Below are 22,622 nucleotides of genomic sequence, written 5' to 3' on the forward strand. Positions count from 1 at the left end.
AGGATTGGGGGTGGAAGTACAGAGCCCATATCAATTTTTTTCTTTTAAAGTAAGCTCTATGTCCAGTGTAGACCCCAAGATCAAGAGCTGCAATCCACCCAGGCACCCCAATATTAATTTTATTTATTTATTTAATCCATTCATTCAATTATATTAAAAGTTTATTTATTTAGGGACACCTGGGTAGCTTAGTCGGTTCATGTGCCTTCAGCTCAGGTCAAAATCTCAGATCTCTGGATCCTGGGACTGAACCCCCCACCCCCATTGGGTTCTCTGCTAAATGCTTCTTCCGCTCCCTCTGCAGCTCCCCCGCCCCCCCAACCCCGCCCCACTCATGCTTTCTTCTCTCAAACAAATTTTAAAAATCTTTTTTAAGGGCAGCCCGGGTGACTCGGCGGTTTAGCGCCACCTTCAGCCCAGGGTGCGGTCCTGGAGACCCAGGATCAAGTCCCACATCAGGCTCCCTGTGAATGGAGCCTGCTTCTCCCTCTGCCTGTGTCTATGTTTCTCATGAATAAATAAATAAAATCTTTAAAAAGGGGGCAGCCCCGGTGGCCCAGAGGTTTAGCGCCGCCTTCAGCCCGGGGTGTAATCCTATCGACCTGGGATCCAGTCCTACATTGGCCTCCCTGCACGGAGCCTGCTTCTTCCTCTGCCTATGTCTCTGCCTCTCTCTCTCTTTCTGTGTCTCTCATGAATAAATAAATAAAATCTTTAAAAAATAAAAAATAAATAAGAGCTCTTTAGGTTATGCTAATATTTAGCCAGGGTTGAGAACTACTGGCTTTTGAAGGAGACATATTATGCTATAATTGGCTTCAGAGAAGGTAGGATCTGTACCAGGTATAGGCAAATTGTAGTTAAATCAGCCTTTTAAGGGGTTCTAACAAACAAATGTATTTTTTAAAAGATTTTATTTATTTATTTATTTTTTTAAAAGATTTATTTATTTATTCATGAGAGACACAGAGAGAGGCAGAGACATAGGCAGAGGGAGAAGCAGGCTCCCTGCAGGGAGTCGGATGTGGGACTGGATCCCAGAACCCCAGGATCACGCTCTGAGCTGAAGGCTCAACTGTTGAGCCACCCAGGTGTTCCCTACAAACAAATTTCAAAGACTATGTGAGAGAAACCATATGTAGATTAAGCCTGAACTATTATATGGCTCTTTTTACAGGAAAGTTTGCATATATCTAGACTCAAAGTAATCAGTCACTCCTTTTAAAGAAAAATGAGGCCTGATCCTTGTTTTCCAGGGACTTACTTAGTACCTCTGGATTTACCGAGATTTTTGGTTGCTGTGATAATATTGTTTCAGTAAAACCACATGATCAGGGCTGACATTTGACAAATGAAAAATGGGAAGAGCAATCATCCAAATAAACACGTATTTTCAAATATATTTAATTATATTTGGTGTGTAATGAGGCAATGTCTTTGCTTGGTATTTGATATTTACTTCAAAAGCTGACCTTCCTGGGTGGGTCGGTGGTTGAGCATCTGCCTTTGACTCAGGTTGTGGTTGCAGGTTCCTGGGATCGAGTCCCACGTTAGGCTCCTCACTGGGAGCCTAGTTCTCCCTGTCTCTTGTTTTTGCCTTTCTCTCTGTCTCTCATGAATAAATAAAATCTTAAAAAAAAAAAAAAAAAAAAAAAAAAAACTGACCGTCCTGAATCCATTTTTTTTTTTTTAAGATTTTATTTGGAGAGAAAGCAAGTGCTTGGGTGAGTAAGGGGAGGAGGAGCAGAGGGAGAAAGAATCTCTAGTGAACTCTGCACTGAGCAGGGAGCAGGACAGGGGGCTCAATCCCCTGACTCTCAAATCATGACCCGAGCTGAAATCAAGAATTGACTCCTCAACTGTCTGAATCACCCAGGGCCCCAGTCCTGAATCCATTTTTTATTTTATTTTATTTTATTTTATTTTATTTTATTTTATTTATTACTTTGTATTTTATTTATTCATGAGAGACACAGAGAGAGAGAGAGGCAGAGACACAGGGAAAGGGAGAAGCAGGCTCCACGCAGGGAGCCCAACGTGGGACCGACGCCCCGGGCCCAAGGTGGCGCTAAACCGCTGAGCCACCGGAGCAGCCCTAAAGCTCTAGGTTTTGAAACTTCAAGAGGCCACCTACAGAGAACTGTCTCCAGAATTCCCAGCTTTAGGAGGGTAGATTGAAGCTTTGTGTGTTTTATCTAAATTGTATCACTTATTCAGTCTCACCCCTTAAATAGGTGCATTTTGATAAATTCTTATGACTCCTCCCTCTGGGAGTTAGCATCAGATTTTATGGGTTTAAGGGCTCAGTCCTCAGTACTTCAGAAGCCACCTCTAAGTGAGGTTCCCCAGAACTGGCTATAAAATTTAGGGTTCCCGTTACTGGGAATTTGATAATTCTCTATAACTATTCACAGACCTCAGGAAAGCACTATACTTACGGTTACACTTTTATTATAAAGGATAAACGTAGGGTGAAGTCTGTGAAGGAGCACAGAGCTCTCCCATGCTGCCTCCCTCTCTGTGGAATTAGGGCATGTCTTCCAGCACAACAAAGTATTCTCCAACCAGGAAGCTCTGTTCAGCCTTGGTGTAGTTTTTACTGGGACTTCATTATATAGGAATGATTAATTAAATCATTGCCCAGTGTGACTGTACTTGAACTCCATCTCCAGTCCCCATCCTCCGGGGTTGGGCTGGCCCAAGGTTCCAACCCTGTAATCACCATCACAGGGCTGGTCCTCTTAGTGATTGGCCCTATTCTGAAGCTATCTTTTTTTTTTTTTTTTTTAATTCTGAAGCTATCTAAGGGTTCCCCACTACTCACTTGATTAGCCTCACAGACTTTCCCCCCCCAACAGAGACTTCTATCACTCATGAAATTCCAAGGGTTTTTGAAGCTCTCTGACAGGAATCAAGGACAAAGACCATAGATGTGTGTGTGTGTGTGTGTGTATGACTATAATATATTAACCTATTATATATTAATAATTGATGTTAATAGTATTAATATATGTAACCTCTACATCCAACATAGGCTCAAACTCATGGCCCCAACCAAGATCAAGAATTTCATGCCCTACTGACTGAGTCAGTCAGAGGCCCCGATATATTATTCATTTTTTAAAAATTTTTATTTATGATAGTCACACAGAGAGAGAGAGAGAGGCAGAGACACAGGCAGAGGGAGAAGCAGGCTCCATGCAGGGAGCCCGACGTGGGATTCGATCCTGGGTCTCCAGGATCGCACCCTGGGCCAAAGGCAGGCGCCAAACCGCTGAGCCACTCAGGGATCCCCTGGGATGGGTCATTTGAATAATAAATTGGTCTTTTATGGTAGAGTTCCATGCAGTTATGGAAAGATACATTCTTGTGGCTTGGGGTTAATGAATTACTTATTATACCAAGGTCTCAATTTGTGAAAAGACAGTAACAGGACTATCAGTTTCTAGGTACAGACAAAATTGGAAAGAACTGTGAAGATTATTTTCATTTATTTTATTTTTTTTAAATATGTATTTATTCATGAGAGACACACAGAGAGAGACAGAGATATATGAAGAGGGAGGAGAAGCAGGCTCCATGCAGGAAGCCTGATGTGGGACTCGATCCCAGGACTCCAGGATCACACCCTGAGCCGAAGGCAGATGCTCAACCACTGAGCCACTCAGGCGTCCCTTCATTTATTTTTTTAAAAGATTTTATTCATTTATTCATGAGAGACAGAGAGAGAAAGAGGCAGGGACACAGGCAGAGGGAGAAGCAGGCTCCATGCAAGGAGCCCAATGTGGGACTTGATTCCAGGACTCCAGGATCATGCCCTGGGCCAAAGGCCGACGCCAAACAGCTGAGTCACCCAGGGATCCCCAAGAACTGTGAAGATTAAGACACTTTAGAACTGTTATACTGTGTTCTAATAGAAAACAATATATCAGGTTGAGGTAAGTTGGGTAAATTCTATCACCTAGCATGAGATAGAATTTTCATTTGTTGACTAATTAAATAGGAATCCCATTTATATTTACATTCCCCTCTGTGAGAGCAATGTTGGTATCAGCCATACCGGAGCAGGCTGGCAACTAAAACGTGGCCAAGGGATCCCCGGGTGGTGCAGCGGGGATCCCTGGGTGGCGCAGCGGTTTGGCGCCTGCCTTTGGCCCAGGGTGCGATCCTGGAGACCCGGAATCGAATCCCATGTCGGGCTCCCGGTGCATGGAGGCTGCTTCTCCCTCTGCCTGTGTCTCTGCCTCTCTCTCTCTGTGAGACTATCATAAATAAATAAAAATTTATTAAAAAAAAAAAAAAAACGTGGCCAAATAGTAGAATCTATGAAGATGGGTAGTCTATGGTTTCTATAAGCTTCCAGATCTTGTGTCTGAATTATTTAAGCTTTTTTTTTTAAAGATTTTATTTATTCATGAGAGATGCACAGAGAGAGGCAGAAACATAGACAGATGGGAGAAATAGGTTCCTCACAGAGAGCCCAATGGGGACTCAATCCCTGGACCCTGGATCATGCCCTGAGCCGAAGGCAGAACTCAACCACCGAGCCACTCAGGCATCTCGAGCTTTTTTTTCTTTATCCCTAAGTGCTCAGGAGAGATTTAGGAGGAACACAGCCTGGGCTTTGGGAAGGAATTGGAATGGCAGTAGTGAGCTGGCAAGAGCTGATCTTTGAGCATTATAGTGAGGACAACAGGCAGCAATGAGAATGTACTGCTGCCCATGCACAAGATGGCTTATAGAACAAATTAGCTTTGTCACAAAAATCAGTGATAAACTTGGTAAGAATGGTCAATATGAAACTAATGTGTCATATATCCTATTATTCACAGAAATTATGCCATTTTATCGTCAATGGCTGGGAAGGTAGGTACCTTATCAGTTACACTAAAAACTATTAAGTTTTCCCTGTAAGAGTCACACTTTGTGGTGCCTTGGTGGCTCAGTGGTTGAGTGTCTGCTTTTGGCTCAGAGTGTGATCTTGGGTCCCAGGATCGTCTCACATCAGGCTCCCTGTGAGGAGCCCACTTCTCCCTCTGCCTCTCTCTGTGTGTCTCTCATGAATAGATAGATAAATCTCTTTAAAAAAAGAGTCACACCTTTATTTTTATTTATTTTTAAGTTGGCTCCACACTCAGCGTGGAGCCCAACATGGGGCTTGAACTCAAAACCCTGAGATCAAGATCTGAGTTGATTGAAATCAAGTCAGCTGCTTAACTGACTGAGCCACCCAGGTGCCCCTAATGGTAGCTAAGTACTAAAAAAGGAAGGAGGTCTTTTCCTTCTTTTTAATGGAGCACTTCATGAATTTGTGTGTTATCTTAGTATATGTGCTGCCAAAGTGAGCACAATTTGCGTGTTATCATTCAGCAGGGGCCATGCTAATATTCTCTGTATTGTTCCCTTTTTGGTTTATTTGCAGTTGAAGTAACCACAGGAGGGAGCTCTTTTAATAACACTTGATAATCAGAAAATTTTGGGGTGCAAAAAACAAGGGATAACAATGCTATTATGGACTATTAAATTATCACATGGTCCAGGAAAACAAAAATGCAGACCTGAAGCAGAGAGAGAAGTTTAGTGAAAGAATTTCCCCCTTCTGGTCTGGAAGAAAATGAACAGAAGAGCTGGATTGGCTCTAGCATGGGTTAGGTCTTGAACCAAAATAGTGACAACAGGAAAAACTGGTCAGGGTCTTGTGAACTGCCATCATGGAAACCACTGCTCTGATGAGCAACACAAGTGGGTAAGTTTCTGGAACAGGGCCAGTCGCAAGTTACTTGTCATTCTCCAAAACGGCTAGAAGAGGATTTGATATTTTTCAGACTATGGGTTATGATCCACTAGTCACGCATGAAAACATCAGAATACATAGTGAATGAGGATACATATTCTGTGAAATCTTTCTCTTGGTTTTATATGTGTTCTTTGGTTATACATGTGTATTTCCTGCTAGAGTTGGGAGCTACAGGTTTATAGAGTTCTGGCAGGGCGAGGGCTTTCCCAGTCCCTAATTATATCAAACACTTCATATTAATCATAGCAGAGCTAAAACGAATAAAGAACCATACATCTCAATATCTACCAGTAAATGGTACCACAGTGAAGCTCACATTGTTATTTAAAATATATAATGTAAATACGGCATTGACAGTATAAAAATTAAAGCCTTATGGAAAACTCAAAAGAGGTCAAAGGGCATACAAGCAAGTAATATACAGACTGTTTCCTTAAAAGATAAATTTTAATATACAGAATAAAATCCAAGATTTTATTTTTCACCTTTCCCAAAATTTGTGGGCATGAATACTTCAGAATCTGACCAGGAAAGTTTATATTTTGGTCCAATACATTATTACACAAGTAGTATGATCAAGTCCGGCTTGATTATCATAAATCATATAAGTTAACAGAATTTACTTTCAAAACTGGTTATTCGTATAGATAAAATTTCCAATTTTTTTCTTAGCTAAGAGTTTACTCAACTTTAGCCTCAGAACCAGATTCAAAATAACGTATCTTCTTTGACAGCTGGTCATCATTTTAGGTTTAATCTAGGCAAATTATTTAATACTTTATTGAAGATCATACAAAAACTCCACAATAAATAATGAAAAGAGTATGCAAAATCATTAGCCTCTGTTTGCAATACAGAAAATACATGTCAGTTCTGGACCAAAATAATTCCATTGAAATACAAAAAGTGATAGGGAAGAATGGCAGGATTTGCAGTGACTGCTTTTGGTGGTTTGCTACAACCAACCAACCACCATCGGCTATTTTGGAAAGTGAGGGTGGGTTTTAATTTGCAGATAAAGAATGTCTTCGGTAGTTTAAAAAAATAGAAACTCTAAAAAAGCTTGTGAATCATATACAAAAGCAGCTGTTTGAGACCAAGGTTGAAAACCAGAAATTGTGTGTTAGCACCGCCAGCAAGCACAGGTTCTGACTCATCTGCCCTCCTCTTTTGCACAGAATGCAGGCTTGATGTCGTATACATCATTTACAGATATAAAAATTGTCCTGGAATACACAGTTCCTGTAGGGTAAAGTCTTAAGCCCTAAGAGGCACCAAGCGGTTACAAAGGCTGGGCAACCATCCGGATCACAAATTCCGACGATATAATAAATCCCGTGTTGCCTTATCAACTTTTTGCTGGTAGTCCTCCAATTTATCAAGTATTTTCTGAGATAGCTGGAAGAGGAAAAAAGGGAATCATTACAGAATAGGTCAAGGACAAAAAAGGACTGAAATTTTTAAGCACTTTGACTTCACCAACCAGACTACCCGTAGTAAAGAGGCTTGCCACTCTGCTTCATTTATTCAGTATTCAGTATGGGAGTCTGCTCTGTGACTATTGATCAAATCAGACTTCTTTGTTACATGCAGTATCCCAATCCAGTCATCCTAACGAATCTTCTCAACATGCAAATCACACCAGTATTTTTTAAAATTTAAATTCAATTAGCCAACATATGGTACATCATTAGCTTTGGAGGTAGAAGTCAATGATTCATTGGTTGCATGTAATACCCACTGCACATCACATCCCGTGCCCTCACACATGCCCCCACCCCACACCATTATTTTAATAAAAGCATTACTAGTTCTCTTCTCAGAACCAGACTGAATCTGACTTAGGTAATCATTTTAGAAAGGGACTGGGCCAGCATATTAAGGGCAATAAATGGCTTCTGCTCTCCTCTTAATCCTCGAGAACTGGAGAGCAAGCTTTAAGAGTATGTGGCAGTGCAAGGGTTTATAAAAGACACATGCCTCATGAAAGGACTGACTTACAGCAATGTTGTGACTATTGGCACTGTTCTCTCCCAGGGCTTGGAGAAGCTGGTCAATAGAAGAGTATGGGAGCCACACCATTGGAGCTGTTGCAGACAGTGGAAACTGAAAGGGAAAATATCTACTATTTGAAGAAAATCTCAAAAGTGGACCATTTCTTCTGGGTAGTTAGTTTCACAGGTTTAGATAACAAAACTCTTTACTTATCCTTTTTTTTTTTTCCACAATAAGAAATTTTGTGTGTGTGCACAAACACACACATAGACACATAATTGTACCACTCCTAACACCCTTGTTTCTCTTCAACTGGGAAACTTGTCCTTTTCTCAGCTAAGTCAAATGTGTTTTCAGGTATTTATTTACTTATTCATAGGTTTTTTTTTTTTTAAAGATTTATTTATTCATTCATGAGAGACAAAGAGAGAGAGAGAGGCAGACACAGGCAGAGGGAGAAGCAGGCTCCCCGCAGGAACCCAATGTGGGACTTGATCTCAGACCCTGGGATCAAGACCTGAGCCAAAGGCAGCTGCCCAACCGTTGAGCCACCCAGGTATCCCATTTCATATGTATTTTTAAATTCATGTCTCCTCTTCTCTTAAAGGAGCCCTAAGGCCTTTTTTTTTAAAAGAAGATTTTATTTATTCATAAGAGACACAGAGAGAGAGGCAGAGAGAGAGACATAGAGAGAGAAGCAGGCTCCCGGCAGGGAGCCCGATGTGGGACTTGATCCCAGGACCCTGGGATCACAACCTGAGCTAAAGGCAGACACTCAACCACTGAGCCACCCAGGTGCCCGAGCCCTAATGCCTATTAAAGAAAAATGCACTTTTCTTTACCATCCATGGGAACTTTGGCAACTTACTTAACCTCTGAGCCTGTTTCTTCACAGGTAAAAAACAAACAAACAAGAGTTATCACAATCTCTCAGTGGCAGCTATAAGGATTTAATGAGAAAACACTTGCAGGGATGCCTGGGTGGCGGTTGAGCATCTGCCTTCGGCTTAGGGCATGATCCTGAGTTCAGGGATCGTCCCACACATCAGGCTCTCTGTGAAGAACTTGCTTCTTCCTCTGCCTATGTCTCTGCCTCTCTCTGTGTCTCTCATGAATAAATAAATAAAATCTTTTTTTTTTAAAGAGAGAATCTTTTTTTAAAAAATATTTTATTTATTTATTCATGAGAGACACAGAGAGAGGCAGAGACACAGGCAGAGGGAGAAGCAGGCTCCATGCAGGGAGCCCGACGTGGGACTCGATCACGGGACTCCAGGATCACGGCCTGGGCCAAAGGAGGTGCTAAACCGCTGAGCCACCTGGGCTGCGCTAAATAAATAAAATCTGGGATCCCTGGGTGGCGCAGCATTTTGGCGCCTGCCTTTGGCCCAGGGTGCGATCCTGGAGACCCGGGATCGAATCCCACGTCGGGCTCCCGGTGCATGGAGCCTGCTTCTCCCTCTGCCTGTGTCTCTGCCTCTCTCTCTCTCTCTCTCTCTCTGTGTGACTATCATAAATAATAAATAAAAAAAATTAAAAAAAAAAATAAAATATTAAAAAAAAAAAAAGAAAGAAAAGAAAACACTTGCAGAGACCGCACAGTTTTTGGCACACAGAAAACAGCATTTTGTTCTTAATTAATTCACTCCTCCAAATACTAACTAAAGCTACTTGCCTTTGATGGAGAAAAATGAAATGTATTCCCATTTTATAAACAGGAAACTGGAGTCTCCTACAGTGCCAGTTTCTGTTCATGGAGAAAACTAGTCGTATTACTACCAAAAGTAAAGTTTAAATCCACTGTCCTATAGTTTAATCTATTCTCACATCCTGACTTTATTAGTGTGATAATACAGAATTAAAAAGAAACATGTATACATGCCTACCTCAATTCCAAAGTATTGATGTCCTTTCCCCAATACAGCATCCACATATTCTGAAACTAAATCCACAGCTTCTTCTAAAAGGTCATAGTTTAAGTACAAACGGAGCAACTCAGCAGCATCAACCTTCTGTAAAAAGTCAGAGATTAAGAACATCCCTATTTCCATCTTACCTCTGGGCAATGATCGAAGGATGCTGAATGTTAATTACCTGGCAATTATACTTCTCAATATAAGTAAATGAACATCTGGGTTTCCTTATCTTGGGATAAAGGTTGGATTCCTAAGAGCCCAGTCACTTTTGGGTACCTTGTGAGACTTTATCTGTTAAGTGGCCTTCCCACCCTGTGTTGCAGTCTAAGACACATTTTATTTAATACTTTTCTACTTCAGTTTCCACAGTAGTAGTAAAAACCAACACACCTTTTCAGAAACGCTGAGTACTAAATAGCAATATATTCACATTAATTCTCAGAAATATATGAATGGCAAAAGCAAAAGAAGTTAATAAAAAAAAAAGAAGTTAAAAGAATCACCAACTTTAATTACTTGAGTTAAATTGGTTTAACTCAGGGTGAAACAAAAGTGAATACAACCTCAGTTTGGAAGATTAATTAGGTAATTATGTTTTCTATATTCTGAATTGCTCACTTTCTTAACTTTTACCATCGTTAACTACCTTTTCTACTTTCTTACTTAAACAAAAAAATAAAACCCCAAAAAGAAATAACAGATCACCTTTCCTTTTTTTTTCCCCCAGATCAACTTTCCTGATTTTAAACTTTACATTCTCTCTTCCCTATTCCACCCAATGTATTTCAGATATAGTTTTCAAACTTAAGCATGCTTCCTATCAAATCAGAAGCTTGTTAAAATATAGATCCCAGGGACACCTAGGTGGTTCAGCGGTTGAGTGCCTGCCTTCGGCCCAGGGTGTGAGATCATGCAGCCCTGGGGCTGAGTCTCACATCAGGCTCCTTGCGTGGAGCCTGCTTCTCCCTCTGCCTGTGTCTCTGCCTCTCTCTCTCTGTGCCTCTCATGAACAAATAAATAAAATCTTAAAAAAAAAATAGATCCCAGATCCTAGCTCCAGATTAATTTGATTGTGTTAAGTGTGGAATGGGGCTCAGTAATCTTTATTTTGAAGAAGTCCACTACCCAAATAATTCAGATGCAGACAGTCCAAAAACCCAATTTTGACAAAAACTTAAACCCTGTTTGGTTTTGAAAAGTACTTTACCCACTTCTGTGAATTTTTTGAGTAACAAACAGTAAATACCGTGTCATGCACATAGTCATTGTTCTAAATATATACTCATTGTTCAGTGAACACACAGCAGGTATTAGCTTAATCACTAACCTGCAGAACTTTATTTCTTTCTTTTTTTTTTTTTTTAAAGATTTTATCTATTCATGAGAGACACAGAGAGAGAGAGAGAGAGGCAGAGACGCAGGCAGAGAGAGAAGCAGGCTCCACGCAGGGAGCCCGATGCAGGAGTCGATCCCAGGTCCCCAGGATCAGGCCCCGGGCGGAAAGCAGTGCCAAACCACTGAGCCACCCAGGCTGCCCCAGAACTTTATTTCTAAACACCCAGTACTTCATATGGAATTAAAGTTACGCAGTTCTTAGCATTTTTTTTTTAAGATTTTATTTATTTATTCATGAGACACATAGAGAGGTAGAGACACAGGCAGAGGGAGAAGCAGGCTCCATGCAGGGAGCCTGACATGGACTTGAACCTGGGTCTCCAGGATCACACCCTGGGCTGAAGGCAGCGCTAAACTGCTGAGCCACCTGGACTGCCCAGTTCTTAGCGTTTTTAAGCTAAGATTGAGAAGCTGCCCAAAGCACACACCAGTATATTTCCATAAATTACCATCTTTTCTTCTTAATCATCTCATGAAGTTTATTCATGATGGTAAAGATCAGCTTACTCTATACAAGATACCACTTACCTTGTAACTGTTTATAAGCCAATTAGGCAGAGGTACTCCATGAGACAAGAGCTTGTTGATTACACAGTGGTGATATAAATTATTCTGGACTTTGTACCTTTCCAGATAAGTTGATAATAGTCTCCATGCTTCATCTGTAGCACTTGAAAAAAACAGAACGGAGCAGTGAGTTCCAGATTCTTAACAGGTATTTCCAGTGCCATTTTATAAGGAAAAAAAATCTTTAGAAGCTCACAACTGAATTGATAATATAACTAAATGGCAACTAATATTATTAGGGTCAATGTGACATAGGGGTAGTACTAGAAACCAAATGACATGGATTCTATTTCTCTCTCACTAACCATATCTTAACTTGATTACACAATTCAACTAACTTCTTTGTTCCAGATTTCTAAAACAAGGAAATTGCCTTAGATCACTATTTCCAAACCTGATCAAGCATTAGAATCATGGAGAAGAAAAAAAAAAAAAGAATCACCAAGTTCTGATTTAGAACCAGAGGATGATATACCTGTCTTAGGAGTGATATTGGGGTGCTAATTAAGGGATTGTAAATTATTGTCAGAGTACTCCCAAATTGTAAAATGTTCCAATTCTGAAGCGCTGAGCTGTACAATAGAAACTATAAATGCGATTCAAGGAAGGGAAGTTTACTGACACATCAGGGTTAGGGAAGGATTCTTTTTTTTTTTTGAAAGAGACACAGGCAGAGGGAGAAGCAGACTCCCTATGGGGAGCCCAATGTAGGACTTGATCCCAGGACCCTGGAATCATGACCTGAGGTGGAGGCAGACACTCAACCTCTGAGCCATCCAGGTACCCAGGGAAGGATTCTAAAGAAGGTGAAGTGCATTCAGTAGACACTAAATGGGTGCATGAGGTAAGTGTATGGAGGGTATAAGCCGTTTCGGGGTGGATGAGCATTAGGGCTGTACCTAGACTCCTTAGTGGTGATGACAGATGAGAGCTGATTGGCAGCTAGCCAGGACCAGGCTTCTGCTTGTGCCGCCTCACCTCCTAACTGCAACTTGATGCATCTGCAATGAAAACCGTTCCACAAATGGTAAACTAATTTGCTGAAAACATTATTTTGTTACTAAAACCAGAGATGAGATAACTTTAGTGCTCGTCTGCCGCTGGATTCACTATTAGGGTATTGGCTCTTTCCTTTCCTCACAGCCATACAACTGGATGACCCACACAGCCATTGGTAAGTGTTAAGAGAGAATTTAGTTCCAAAGGAAAAATTCTGAAAGTTTAAAAAAAATATTTCCAATTCACAAATTACCTAATATTTAGATACAAGGCTCCTTCACTTAGAATACTTCACTTTTCAATAATGCTTATGGGGGCCGATGGCTGTCCCTAAGGGACTGAAGAGAACATGCCTTTTCTAAAATGGATACCCCTATTTAGGCCATGTTAACTACTGTCCTGTGGGAATGTGGGCCTAGAGATCTCAGATTTTTTTATTTCTCAAGAAAGGCTATAAATCAAGATTTAAAAAAAGTCATTATTAACTAGAATAAATTTTAAAGTCACTGTGGTAGACTAAACAAAAATATGTCTTTAAAACACAACTGGCTATGTTTACTTATTCACACTAAGCAGCAGTACAGTATTTCTGCAGCAGAAAATGAAGACTAGAGAAAGACAATTTCATACATACTTGAAAGCAAGTCCCTCGAAGATTGGTGTTAGGGGAAGCTTAAAAGTCTGACAGAGTGATATGGCAGTGTCAAAAAGGCCAGCCTGAACCAAGAGAGAGACCATCTCCTCTGCTGATGAACTTCCTGTGGAAATGGAAAAGAGCTATTTAGTGGCAACAACAGTGCCTATCAATGACCCAAAGCTACCTCTGGTGATGAGTCTGTAAGAGTAACAGTGAGAGGTGACTGGCCCATCTAGCACACTGGTCTAGCACACTGCATCTGCTGGCTGGCCCCGAAGCCTCCTCCCAGACTGCCGCATCACTACCTGCAACCGCAACTGCTGCCGGGTCGTGCTGAGCCAGAGTGAGGCGAATACGGGCCAAGGAACACTCTTTCTCCAGGTCTCCCAGTTCTAGAATTTCAATCTGCCGATTGGCTAGAAGCCAAAGAAAAATATTTTTGATTCTCAAAGTACAAAGGAAGTGCCTATCATCAGTGCCTATTAACTCAGCCTGTCAATTTTCACTAAACATTAATTCAACATCAATTCCAAAGGCACTGGAGGGAAAGCAGGGGGCTCCATATAAGCAACCTTAAAAATAAAGCAACAGCCCTGCTTCCAGCATGCAGCTCAGTCAAATCAAACCACTAGAATAACAACAGCTGCAGATAAGGAGATACTTACAAGGTATTTTACACAGAATTTCATTTAACTCTTACAACTCTGAGATGCAAAAACAAACAAACAAACTCTGAGATGCTATTACTAGATCAGTAAGCAAGGAACATGCCCATAGTGAGATGCAGAATTAAAACAAGGTGTGTCCAACTCTAGAGCCCAGGCTCTTAAAGGAGGAATAGCATGTCTCCATGGTAATATCCAAGGACCCTGATTAAACAAGTTTGATAATAAGCTGATTAAATACAGCAAGCAACACTCTTTTTAAAGCATTTTCATTTCTCATGCAGCCATACGAAGTTTTCAAAGAGCAACCAGACAACTTTTAGCAAATTAAAATATTGAAAATAAGCTAAAAGAAACTTTACAGTATTTTTACACTGCTATATACATATTACAACTACTATATAAAAACACACATTTAATACAGATTACACTATAATACAACAAAGGGAGACCCCCAACTCACTTGGAGCAGCTGTGCATTCTCCATCATGATTCCTCTTAGGGGATGCTCCAGGACGATCATACTGAGAAGACAAAATAAGTGATTAAAAGTTAATGAAAAGCTGAAAAGTTAGTACAGTTGACCCTTGAACAACATGAGGATTAGGGGCACCAATGCCCTGTGTAGCTGAAAATCTGCATATAGGGACGCCTGGGTGGCTCAGCAGGTGAGTGTCTGCCTTTGGCTCAGGGCATGATCCCGGGTCCGGGGATTTAGTCCCACATCGGGCTCCCAGTGGGGAGCCTGCTTTTCCCTCTGCCTGTGCCTCTGCCTCTCCCCGCACCCCCTGTGTCTCTCTCATGAGTACACAAATCTTAAAAAAAAAAAAAAAAAAAAGAAAATCTGCATATAACTTTTGACTCCTGCAAAAACTTAATAGCCTGCTATTGACTGGAAGCCTTACCAAGAACATAAACTGTCATTAACATGTTTTTATGTTATCTGTATTATATGCTGTATTCTCACAATAAAGTGAGCTAAGAACATGTTATTCAAAAAAATCGTAAGGAAGAGAAATACATTTACATTTTTAAAGAGATTCCTTAAAAATTTATTTCTTAAGAGAATGTATGAGTGGGGGGAGGGGGAGAGGGAGAGAGAATCTCAAGTAGATTCCATATTGAGTGTGATATAGGGCTCCATTCTATGACCCTGAGATCATTATCTGATTTGAAATCAAGAGTCTGGTGCCTAACTGACTGAGCCACCCAGGCATCTCCTACATTACTGCATTTATTGAAAACAATCATGTATACGTGGACCTGCACAGTTCAAATTCATGTTGCTCAAGGGTCAGCTGTATCTTTTTTTTTTTTTTTTTTAAGATTTTATTTATTTATTCATGAAACACAGAGAGAGAGAGAGAGAGAGAGAGAGAGACAGAGACAGAGACACAGGCAGAGGGAGAAGCAGGCTCCATGCAGGGAGCCTGACGCAGGACTAGATCCCGGGTCTCCAGGATCAAGCCCTGGGCTGAAGGTGGTGCTAAACCCCTGAGCCACCCGGGCTGCCCCGTATCTTATTTTGATATCACTAACTGTGATCCAGAGCTTTCATGGTTAAATTCTCTCCATATAAATTATGTTTATTTCAACTAGCATGGGTCTTCTTTTATTTATTCATTTGAGAGAGAAAGAGAGAGAGAACAAGCAGGGGGAGTAGCAGGCAGAGGAAGAGGGAGAAGCAGGCTCCTCGCCAACCAGGGAGCAGGATGTGGGGCTAGATCCCCGGACCCTGGGATCGTGACCTGAGCTGAAGGCAGATGCTTAACCGAGACACCCAGGTGCCCCCTGGTATGGCTCTTTTTACAAAGGTACTGTAATTACCAGACAAAGGAATGGAGTTGTTTGCCAAGTTGGCCCACTTAGCTCTAACATGTTTCTGGGTCTAAGGATGTAGATTTAACCTCCATATAAACCACCTGCCATTCCTTGGTTCCAGAGTTATATTATCTATCCCGGACTCTGGGAAACCGTCTAGTAAACACAGGAATTATATACAACATGAGTTGCTGCATATATATGACCCCATCAGCATTTTTAAAGTACACATCCTTTAAAACAGTAATTGCAAAAAAACAACAAAAAAATCCCAAAAAACAAAAACAGTAATTGCAGATTGAATTAACAAAAATGAATGAAATAAAAGCAGCTACCATTTACTGAGCATTTTTTGCAGCCCAGGCAGGGTCACTGTTCTAAGAAATCTGAATGAATTGCCTCATTTAATACTCAAACAATCCTATAAGGCAGACATTATCACCACCATCATCCCTATTTTATGCAAGAGAGTAACTGGACAGCAAAAAATTAAGTAATTTGCTTGAAGTTAGGTCTAAATCCAAAATCATACTGCAATACTTCTTCCTAAAATAATTTGAAACTTGAGAACTAAAGGGGTGGTAATATATAACAAGGGTATTGCTGCAAAAATAGATGAAGTTCACAAATATCCCAGTAGAAACTTTAAACAAAATGAAGCAAATGAGGTGATGGTTTCAAAAGGACCAAACCAAATTAAGTTAAATGATCCCCAAACCCCAAGGTGGGAAGCTTTCATACCACTGCACCCGATGCTGGGTGTACAATCCACGCGTATTCTGGACGAATAAGTCGTAAACAGTTAACAGCAGCCAAATAACAGTTGCCTTGCTTCTCAAGTCCCCGCAGAGTTCGAACCTCTCTGCCAAGACGCATTCCATACTCAAACATCACTGTGCCAGCTAGGAGGTAATAATAAATTAGACATCAAAACTTTAAAAATGTGTTTTAGAGGGGAGCCTGGCTGGCTTAGTCAGAAGAGCATACAACTCTTAAGCTTGGGGTTGTAAGTTTGAGCCCCATGTTGGGTGTAGAGATTACTTAAAAAATAATATTTTTAAAAAGATGTGTTTTAGAAAATTTGTTATACTTAGCAAATACTAAAACTTTTTTTTTTTTTATTTATTCATTCATGAGAGACACAGAAAGAGAGGCAGAGATATAGGCTGAAGGAGAAGCAGTCTCCTCGCAGTGAGCCTGATGCAGGACTCGATCCCTGGACCCCAGGATCACGCCCTGAGCCAAACACAGATGCTCAACCACCAAGCCACCCAGGCATCCCACAAATACTAAAACTGAAAACAAAATTGAGTTTAACCTAAAACCAGAAAAAAATCATGTGTTGGTGAGCATGTTGGAAAACTGGAACAGCTGTACACTGCTGATAGAAATGTAAACTGGTATTGCTGCTATGGAAAATATGGCAGTTCCTTAAAAAATTGAAAATGGGATTACCTGGTGATCCAGCAATTTCACTCTAGGCATATAGACTGAAAATTGAAAGCAGGGTCTTGAGGAGATATTTGTGTGCCCTGTTCATAGCGGCCATTACCCATAATAGCCAGGATGTAGGCAATCCAAGTGTTCATTGATGGATAAACAAAATGTGACATATACATATAATAGAGGAAGGAAGTTTTGACATGCTGTAACATGGATGAACCTTGTAGATATTAGGCTAAGTGAAATAAGCCAGCCACAATAAGACAAATACCATATGACTCCAGTAGTCAAATTCAGAGACAGAAAGTAGAATGATGGTTGCCAGGAGCTGCAGGAGGTGAAAATGTGAAGTTGTTGTTTAATGACTATAGTGTTTCCATTTGCAAGATGAAAAGTTCTGGACATTGGTTACACAGTAACTATATATACAACATACATAACACTAATGAACACTAAAAACTGGTTAAGTTAGTAAAGTTTATGTTATGTATATAAAATCTGTAAATGTTACTTCTGACATTCATTCACTTTTTTTTTTTTTTAAGACTTTGAGAGAGATAAAGCGAGCATAAGCAGTGGGGTGAGGGAGAAGCAGGCTCCCCGCTGAGCAGGGAGCCTGATGATGTGGGGCTCGATCCCAGGACCCTGGGATCATGACCTGAGCCAAAGGCAGACACTCAGCCGAGTGCCACCCAGGCACCCTGGTTCATTCATTTTAAGTGATCTCTAAGCCCAACATGTGGTTTGAACTTTTTTTTTTTTTAAGATTTTATTTATTTATTCATGAGAGACACAGAGAAAGTCAGCGACATAGGCAGGGGGTGAAGCAGGCCCCTGTGGGGAGTCAGATGCGGGACTTGATCCCAGTACCCTGGGATCACGACCTGAGTAGAAGGCAGAAGCTCAACCACTGAGCCATCCAGGTGCCCCTGGGGCTTGAACTTACAATCCTGAGATCAAAAGTTACACACTACCAACTGAGCCAGCCAGGTGTCCTACCTCTAACTTTTAGATACATTCCCAGACAGTACAGAAGAGTAGTTTGGAGTGCTACTTTCAGCCATATTGTTACCTAATTCCAACCAGTGAGACCAAGAAATGTTTGGATTCTCTGATTAAGAATGATTAGAAGTATTAAGAAGTTTCATAATACTTTAGTTACACAGGTTGAATGAAATACTGAAAAACATCTTGTTTGAGGCTGCATGAGACTCCAGAAACCAAAGAGCATTTAACATTTCTTTTAGTTTTCAAATGAAACTATTTTTCATTCCAACAGTTTTAAAATTTATATAATTTTACTTAAAATGAAATTGACTGACTTTCCTCTCTCAACAAATATTTCCAAGTACCTGCCATATCTGGTATTTGCACTGCCCACCAAAAACCAAAAACCCAAACCAAAACCTCCTCCAAAACAACACAACAGCATTATATTTACATTTAATTCATTAGTTTTATCTCCTTAATCTGTTAATTGTATTGAAGTCATGTAAGAAAATGTCCTTTGCAGATGCATCTTTAATATTTATGCCTTGCAACATGACATCTACAACTTACTCTCAAAAGAATCAGCAAAAAGAAGAAAAGGCTAATAGCAAGTTGGCACAAGAACTCAAAACTAGCCACAAGAATTCAAGACGCCTCTGGTAAAAAATTTAGTTTTTTAAAAAATCAGACAGAAGATATAGACAGAATGCCATCTCACTGGAAATGCGTCAAGAATGTTCTAGAATGGGATAAGCACATGTCTTTAAGGCTAACAGGTAATCTTTAAAAGGGTGAAGCTTAATTTCCCCAAATGCTTATAGAGAACACTCATTCAATGGCAGAAATAAGGTAAAATTACCAAATCAAACAGCATTTTTATAAAACATGGTTAAACTTCTAAGGTGGCCCCCAACAAAGACTGTTGGCTTCAACTGCTCACCCTTTCGGTAATTGTGGCGAAAAACGTGAAAGGCATAGAGGAGCTCATAGTAATTGTGAGTCATAAGGTCCACAGCTCGCGCACGAGATTCAATTATTGCCACAACCTAATAAAGGGGAAGCAATTAGATATCAGAGTTAGTAGCTAGCAAGATAACCCAGACAGCTGTGTTCAGTCATCAGTAGACAAAAAAAATTACCTCATTATGCAGATTCACATAGGGAAACTCTACAAGATCTTGTAGCTGTGAGCGTTCACAAAGAACTACCACCAGCTGCCGCAGACAATCTAACTGCCTAGAATGAAAAAAAAAAAAAAGGGATGTAAGGGCAAACTATCTCACTGGATTAAACAGGGCTGGTAAATTGCCTCCTCTAAAAAAAGACTGGGGTTGACTACCTGCTAGAATCAGGAATTTGGGTTAAGGCTTCATAGGCTTGGCTATTGTGACCCAAATCCAAATGATGTTTGAAAATGCATGTCCTTAAAGTAGCCTAAATGTCAAACATAGAGGGAAAAAGAATAATAACAATTAAAATCCCATATCCATGACAAATCTAATGGGAAATAACTAGATTACAGATAGTTCTTACCTGACTTTTCCAGTCACCACCTGCTTCAGTTAATATTGACGAAGCCAACTGAATAACCAGCTCAGGCAAACCAACAACATCTAGTAGACGCAAAACCTAAGGAGAAATAGAGTTTCCATTAAAATTAATATGATAGTGCACTTCAAATTGAAATAGAAATTAAATCAATCAGAAAGATAACTAGGTAAGATGAAGATTGTCAAAGATGTTGACCACAAGACAGGATTATTTGGTTAATATTTGACTTTCCTTTAGGGACGCCTGGCTGGCTCAGTCGGAAAAGCATGCGACTCTTGATCTCAGGGTTGTGAGCTCAAGCCCCACACTGAGTGTAGCGATTACTTAAATAATTGAAATTAAAAAAAAAGACTCTCCTTTAGATTCTATTGTCAAATAACAGGCTTACTGTAAAATTTCCTATTGTTTTTTTTGTTCATGGCTGTATGTTCAATGTTTAGTACAAAGTGGGCTCTTATTAAGTATTTATTAAAGGAACACACACAATTTCACTAACTTTTCCTAGTAACTATTTAGATTACAGATGAATTTAAAGCCCAGAAAATAGGGATCCCTGGGTGGTGCAGCGGTTTGGCGCCTGCCTTTGGCCCAGGGCGCGATCCTGGAGACCCGGGATCGAATCCCACGTCGGGCTCCCGGTGCATGGAGCCTGCTTCTCCCTCTGCCTATGTCTCTGCCTCTCTCTCTCTCTCTGTGACTATCATAAATAAAAAAAAATAAAGCCCAGAAAATAAATTGCCACCATAGCCTTATAAAACCTAAAGAGAATAATGTTTGACATAATCCTTTTCTTTTTTTTTTTTTTAAGATTTTATTCATTTATTCATGAGAGACACTAACAGAGAGAGAGAGGCAGAGACACAGGCAGAGGGAGAAGTAGGTTCCATGCAGGGAGCCCGATGTGGGACTCGACCCTGGGTCCCCAGGATCACTCCCTGAGCCAAAGGCAGGCACTCAACTGCTGAGCCACTCAGCAGTCCCACAACAGTGCTCTTCAAACTTTTTTGTCTCCCCATTAATGTCTGTACGCACATGTATTTACTTATGTACACACAGCTAATATGTATAACATACCGAATAAATAAATTTAAAGAAAGATGAAATACAGAAAATAGTAATAGTTTTGAATTATTTTTACTTGTTAGTACTTATTTATTCTTTTCTTTATTAACAGTATAAAACATCTTTTTGTTTTGGATGCTTAGTTTTTATTTTATACTTTTTCTTGAAATATAACATTTATTTTTTAAAAAGCAAATTAATTTAGTTATTTTTAAAAGATTTTATTTATTTTTAATCTTTTTTTTTTAAGATTTTATTTATTTATTCATGAGAGACACAGAAAGACAGAGAGAGAGAGGCAGAGACACAGGCAGAGGGAGAAGCAGGCTCCATGCAGGGAGCCTGATGTTGTACTCGACCCCGGGTCCCCAGGATCACGCCCTGGGCCGAAGGCGGCACTAAACCACTGAGCCACCTGGGCTGCCCAGGAATTTTTTAAAATTGTGAGGGTGATTTTAATTAAAATGAAGCAGTATCCTAAGTAAAACAATTTAACCAGCAAATCTACTGAAATCAAATGGAGTGGTTTAGGGGCCACTCTGTATCCCTGCCCCAGCTGTGACACTCTCACTCTTCCTTCAGATGCCTTGAAACTAAATGACAAATGACCACCTGGTAAAAGGACCAACTAAGGGCACTAGGGTTGATCCTTCTATTAAGCATCAGCACATCTTGGGATGCCTGGGTGGCTCAGTGGTTGAGTCCGCAGCAGTGATTTTTCATTTTTTTTGAATCAATAAGTTTCTTTCTTTTTTTAAAAATTTTTTATTTATTTATGATAGTCACAGAGAGAGAGAGAGAGGCAGAGACACAGGCAGAGGGAGAAGCAGGCTCCATGCAGGGAGTCCGATGTGGGACTTGATCCTGGGACTCCAAGATCACGCCCTGGACCAAAGGCAGGCACTAAACCGCTGAGCCACCCAGGGATCCCCGAATCAAAAAGTTTCTTTTGATGAAAGCTATGGAGCTTCTCCACAAAACAAAAACAAAAACAAAAACAAAACAAAACAAAAAAAACCCCAAAACAAAACAAGCAACATTTTGCACATACTTTCAGGGGATTTATCAATTCCTCAAACTTATCTAGCTTCATTAAAAATCCTTAGAATTCGGGTGGTTGGCTGGCTTAAAAGGTGGAGTGGGCAACTCTTAATCTTGGGGTTGTGAGTTTGACTCCCACACTGTGTGTGGAGATTACTTAAAAATAAATAGATAAAAAAACCCAAAACAAACAAACAAAAAAACTCAAACTGGGGTGGCTGGGTGGCTTATTCGGTGGGGTTAAGTGATCGAGTCTGGATTTCAGGGTCCTGAGATTGAGCCCTGTGTTGGGCTCTGTGCTGAGTGTGGAGCCTGCTTAAAATTCTCGCTTATGCACACACTTTCTCTCTCTCTCAAATAAATAAATCTTTAAAAAAAATCCTTAGAATTCAAAATAATTTTCTTATCAGATGGATGGTGGAGGATTATTAAGATATACAATCTAGGGATGCTTGGGTGGCTTTTTTTTTTTTAAGATTTTATTTATTCATGAGAGAGAGAGAGAGAGAGAGAGGCAGAGACACAGGCAGAGGGAGAAGCAGGCTCCACACAGAGAGCCCGACATGGGACTCGATCCTGGGTCTGCAGGATCCCACCCTGGGCCAAAGGTGGTGCTAAACCGGTGAGCCACCAGGGCTGCCCTAAATAAATCTTTAAAAAAAAAAAAAAAAAAAAAGCTACAATCTATTTCAGTGTAAGTTCATTTATCTCAGGGTGCCTGGTTGGCTCAATCAGTAGAGCAT

At 40.4% G+C, this 22,622-nt stretch overlaps 1 protein-coding gene and 1 pseudogene across 1 annotated transcript in view; both read right to left on the minus strand.

Moving 5' to 3' along the window:
• Positions 1–5,337: 5,337 nt before the first annotated feature.
• On the minus strand, positions 5,338–5,431 carry LOC144293559 (U6 spliceosomal RNA; annotated as a pseudogene).
• A 794-nt stretch (positions 5,432–6,225) lies between these two features.
• Positions 6,226–22,622, minus strand: part of NUP160 (nucleoporin 160) — a 47,568-nt gene continuing 31,171 nt past the window's right edge. The window contains exons 24-36 of the mRNA XM_077863276.1: positions 19,759–19,854; positions 19,565–19,659; positions 19,365–19,461; positions 19,166–19,271; positions 16,534–16,694; positions 14,435–14,495; positions 13,612–13,722; positions 13,304–13,427; positions 12,570–12,671; positions 11,632–11,773; positions 9,679–9,804; positions 7,799–7,903; positions 6,226–7,195 (exon numbers count right to left, since the gene is read on the minus strand). Of these exons, the coding sequence (XP_077719402.1) occupies positions 7,106–7,195; positions 7,799–7,903; positions 9,679–9,804; positions 11,632–11,773; positions 12,570–12,671; positions 13,304–13,427; positions 13,612–13,722; positions 14,435–14,495; positions 16,534–16,694; positions 19,166–19,271; positions 19,365–19,461; positions 19,565–19,659; positions 19,759–19,854 (1,416 nt within the window). The 3' untranslated portion in view covers positions 6,226–7,105. The remainder of the gene's footprint in view (positions 7,196–7,798; positions 7,904–9,678; positions 9,805–11,631; positions 11,774–12,569; positions 12,672–13,303; positions 13,428–13,611; positions 13,723–14,434; positions 14,496–16,533; positions 16,695–19,165; positions 19,272–19,364; positions 19,462–19,564; positions 19,660–19,758; positions 19,855–22,622) is intronic.

The sequence above is a fragment of the Canis aureus genome, chromosome 21 (assembly GCF_053574225.1).
Source record: "Canis aureus isolate CA01 chromosome 21, VMU_Caureus_v.1.0, whole genome shotgun sequence".
NCBI lineage: Eukaryota > Metazoa > Chordata > Mammalia > Carnivora > Canidae > Canis > Canis aureus.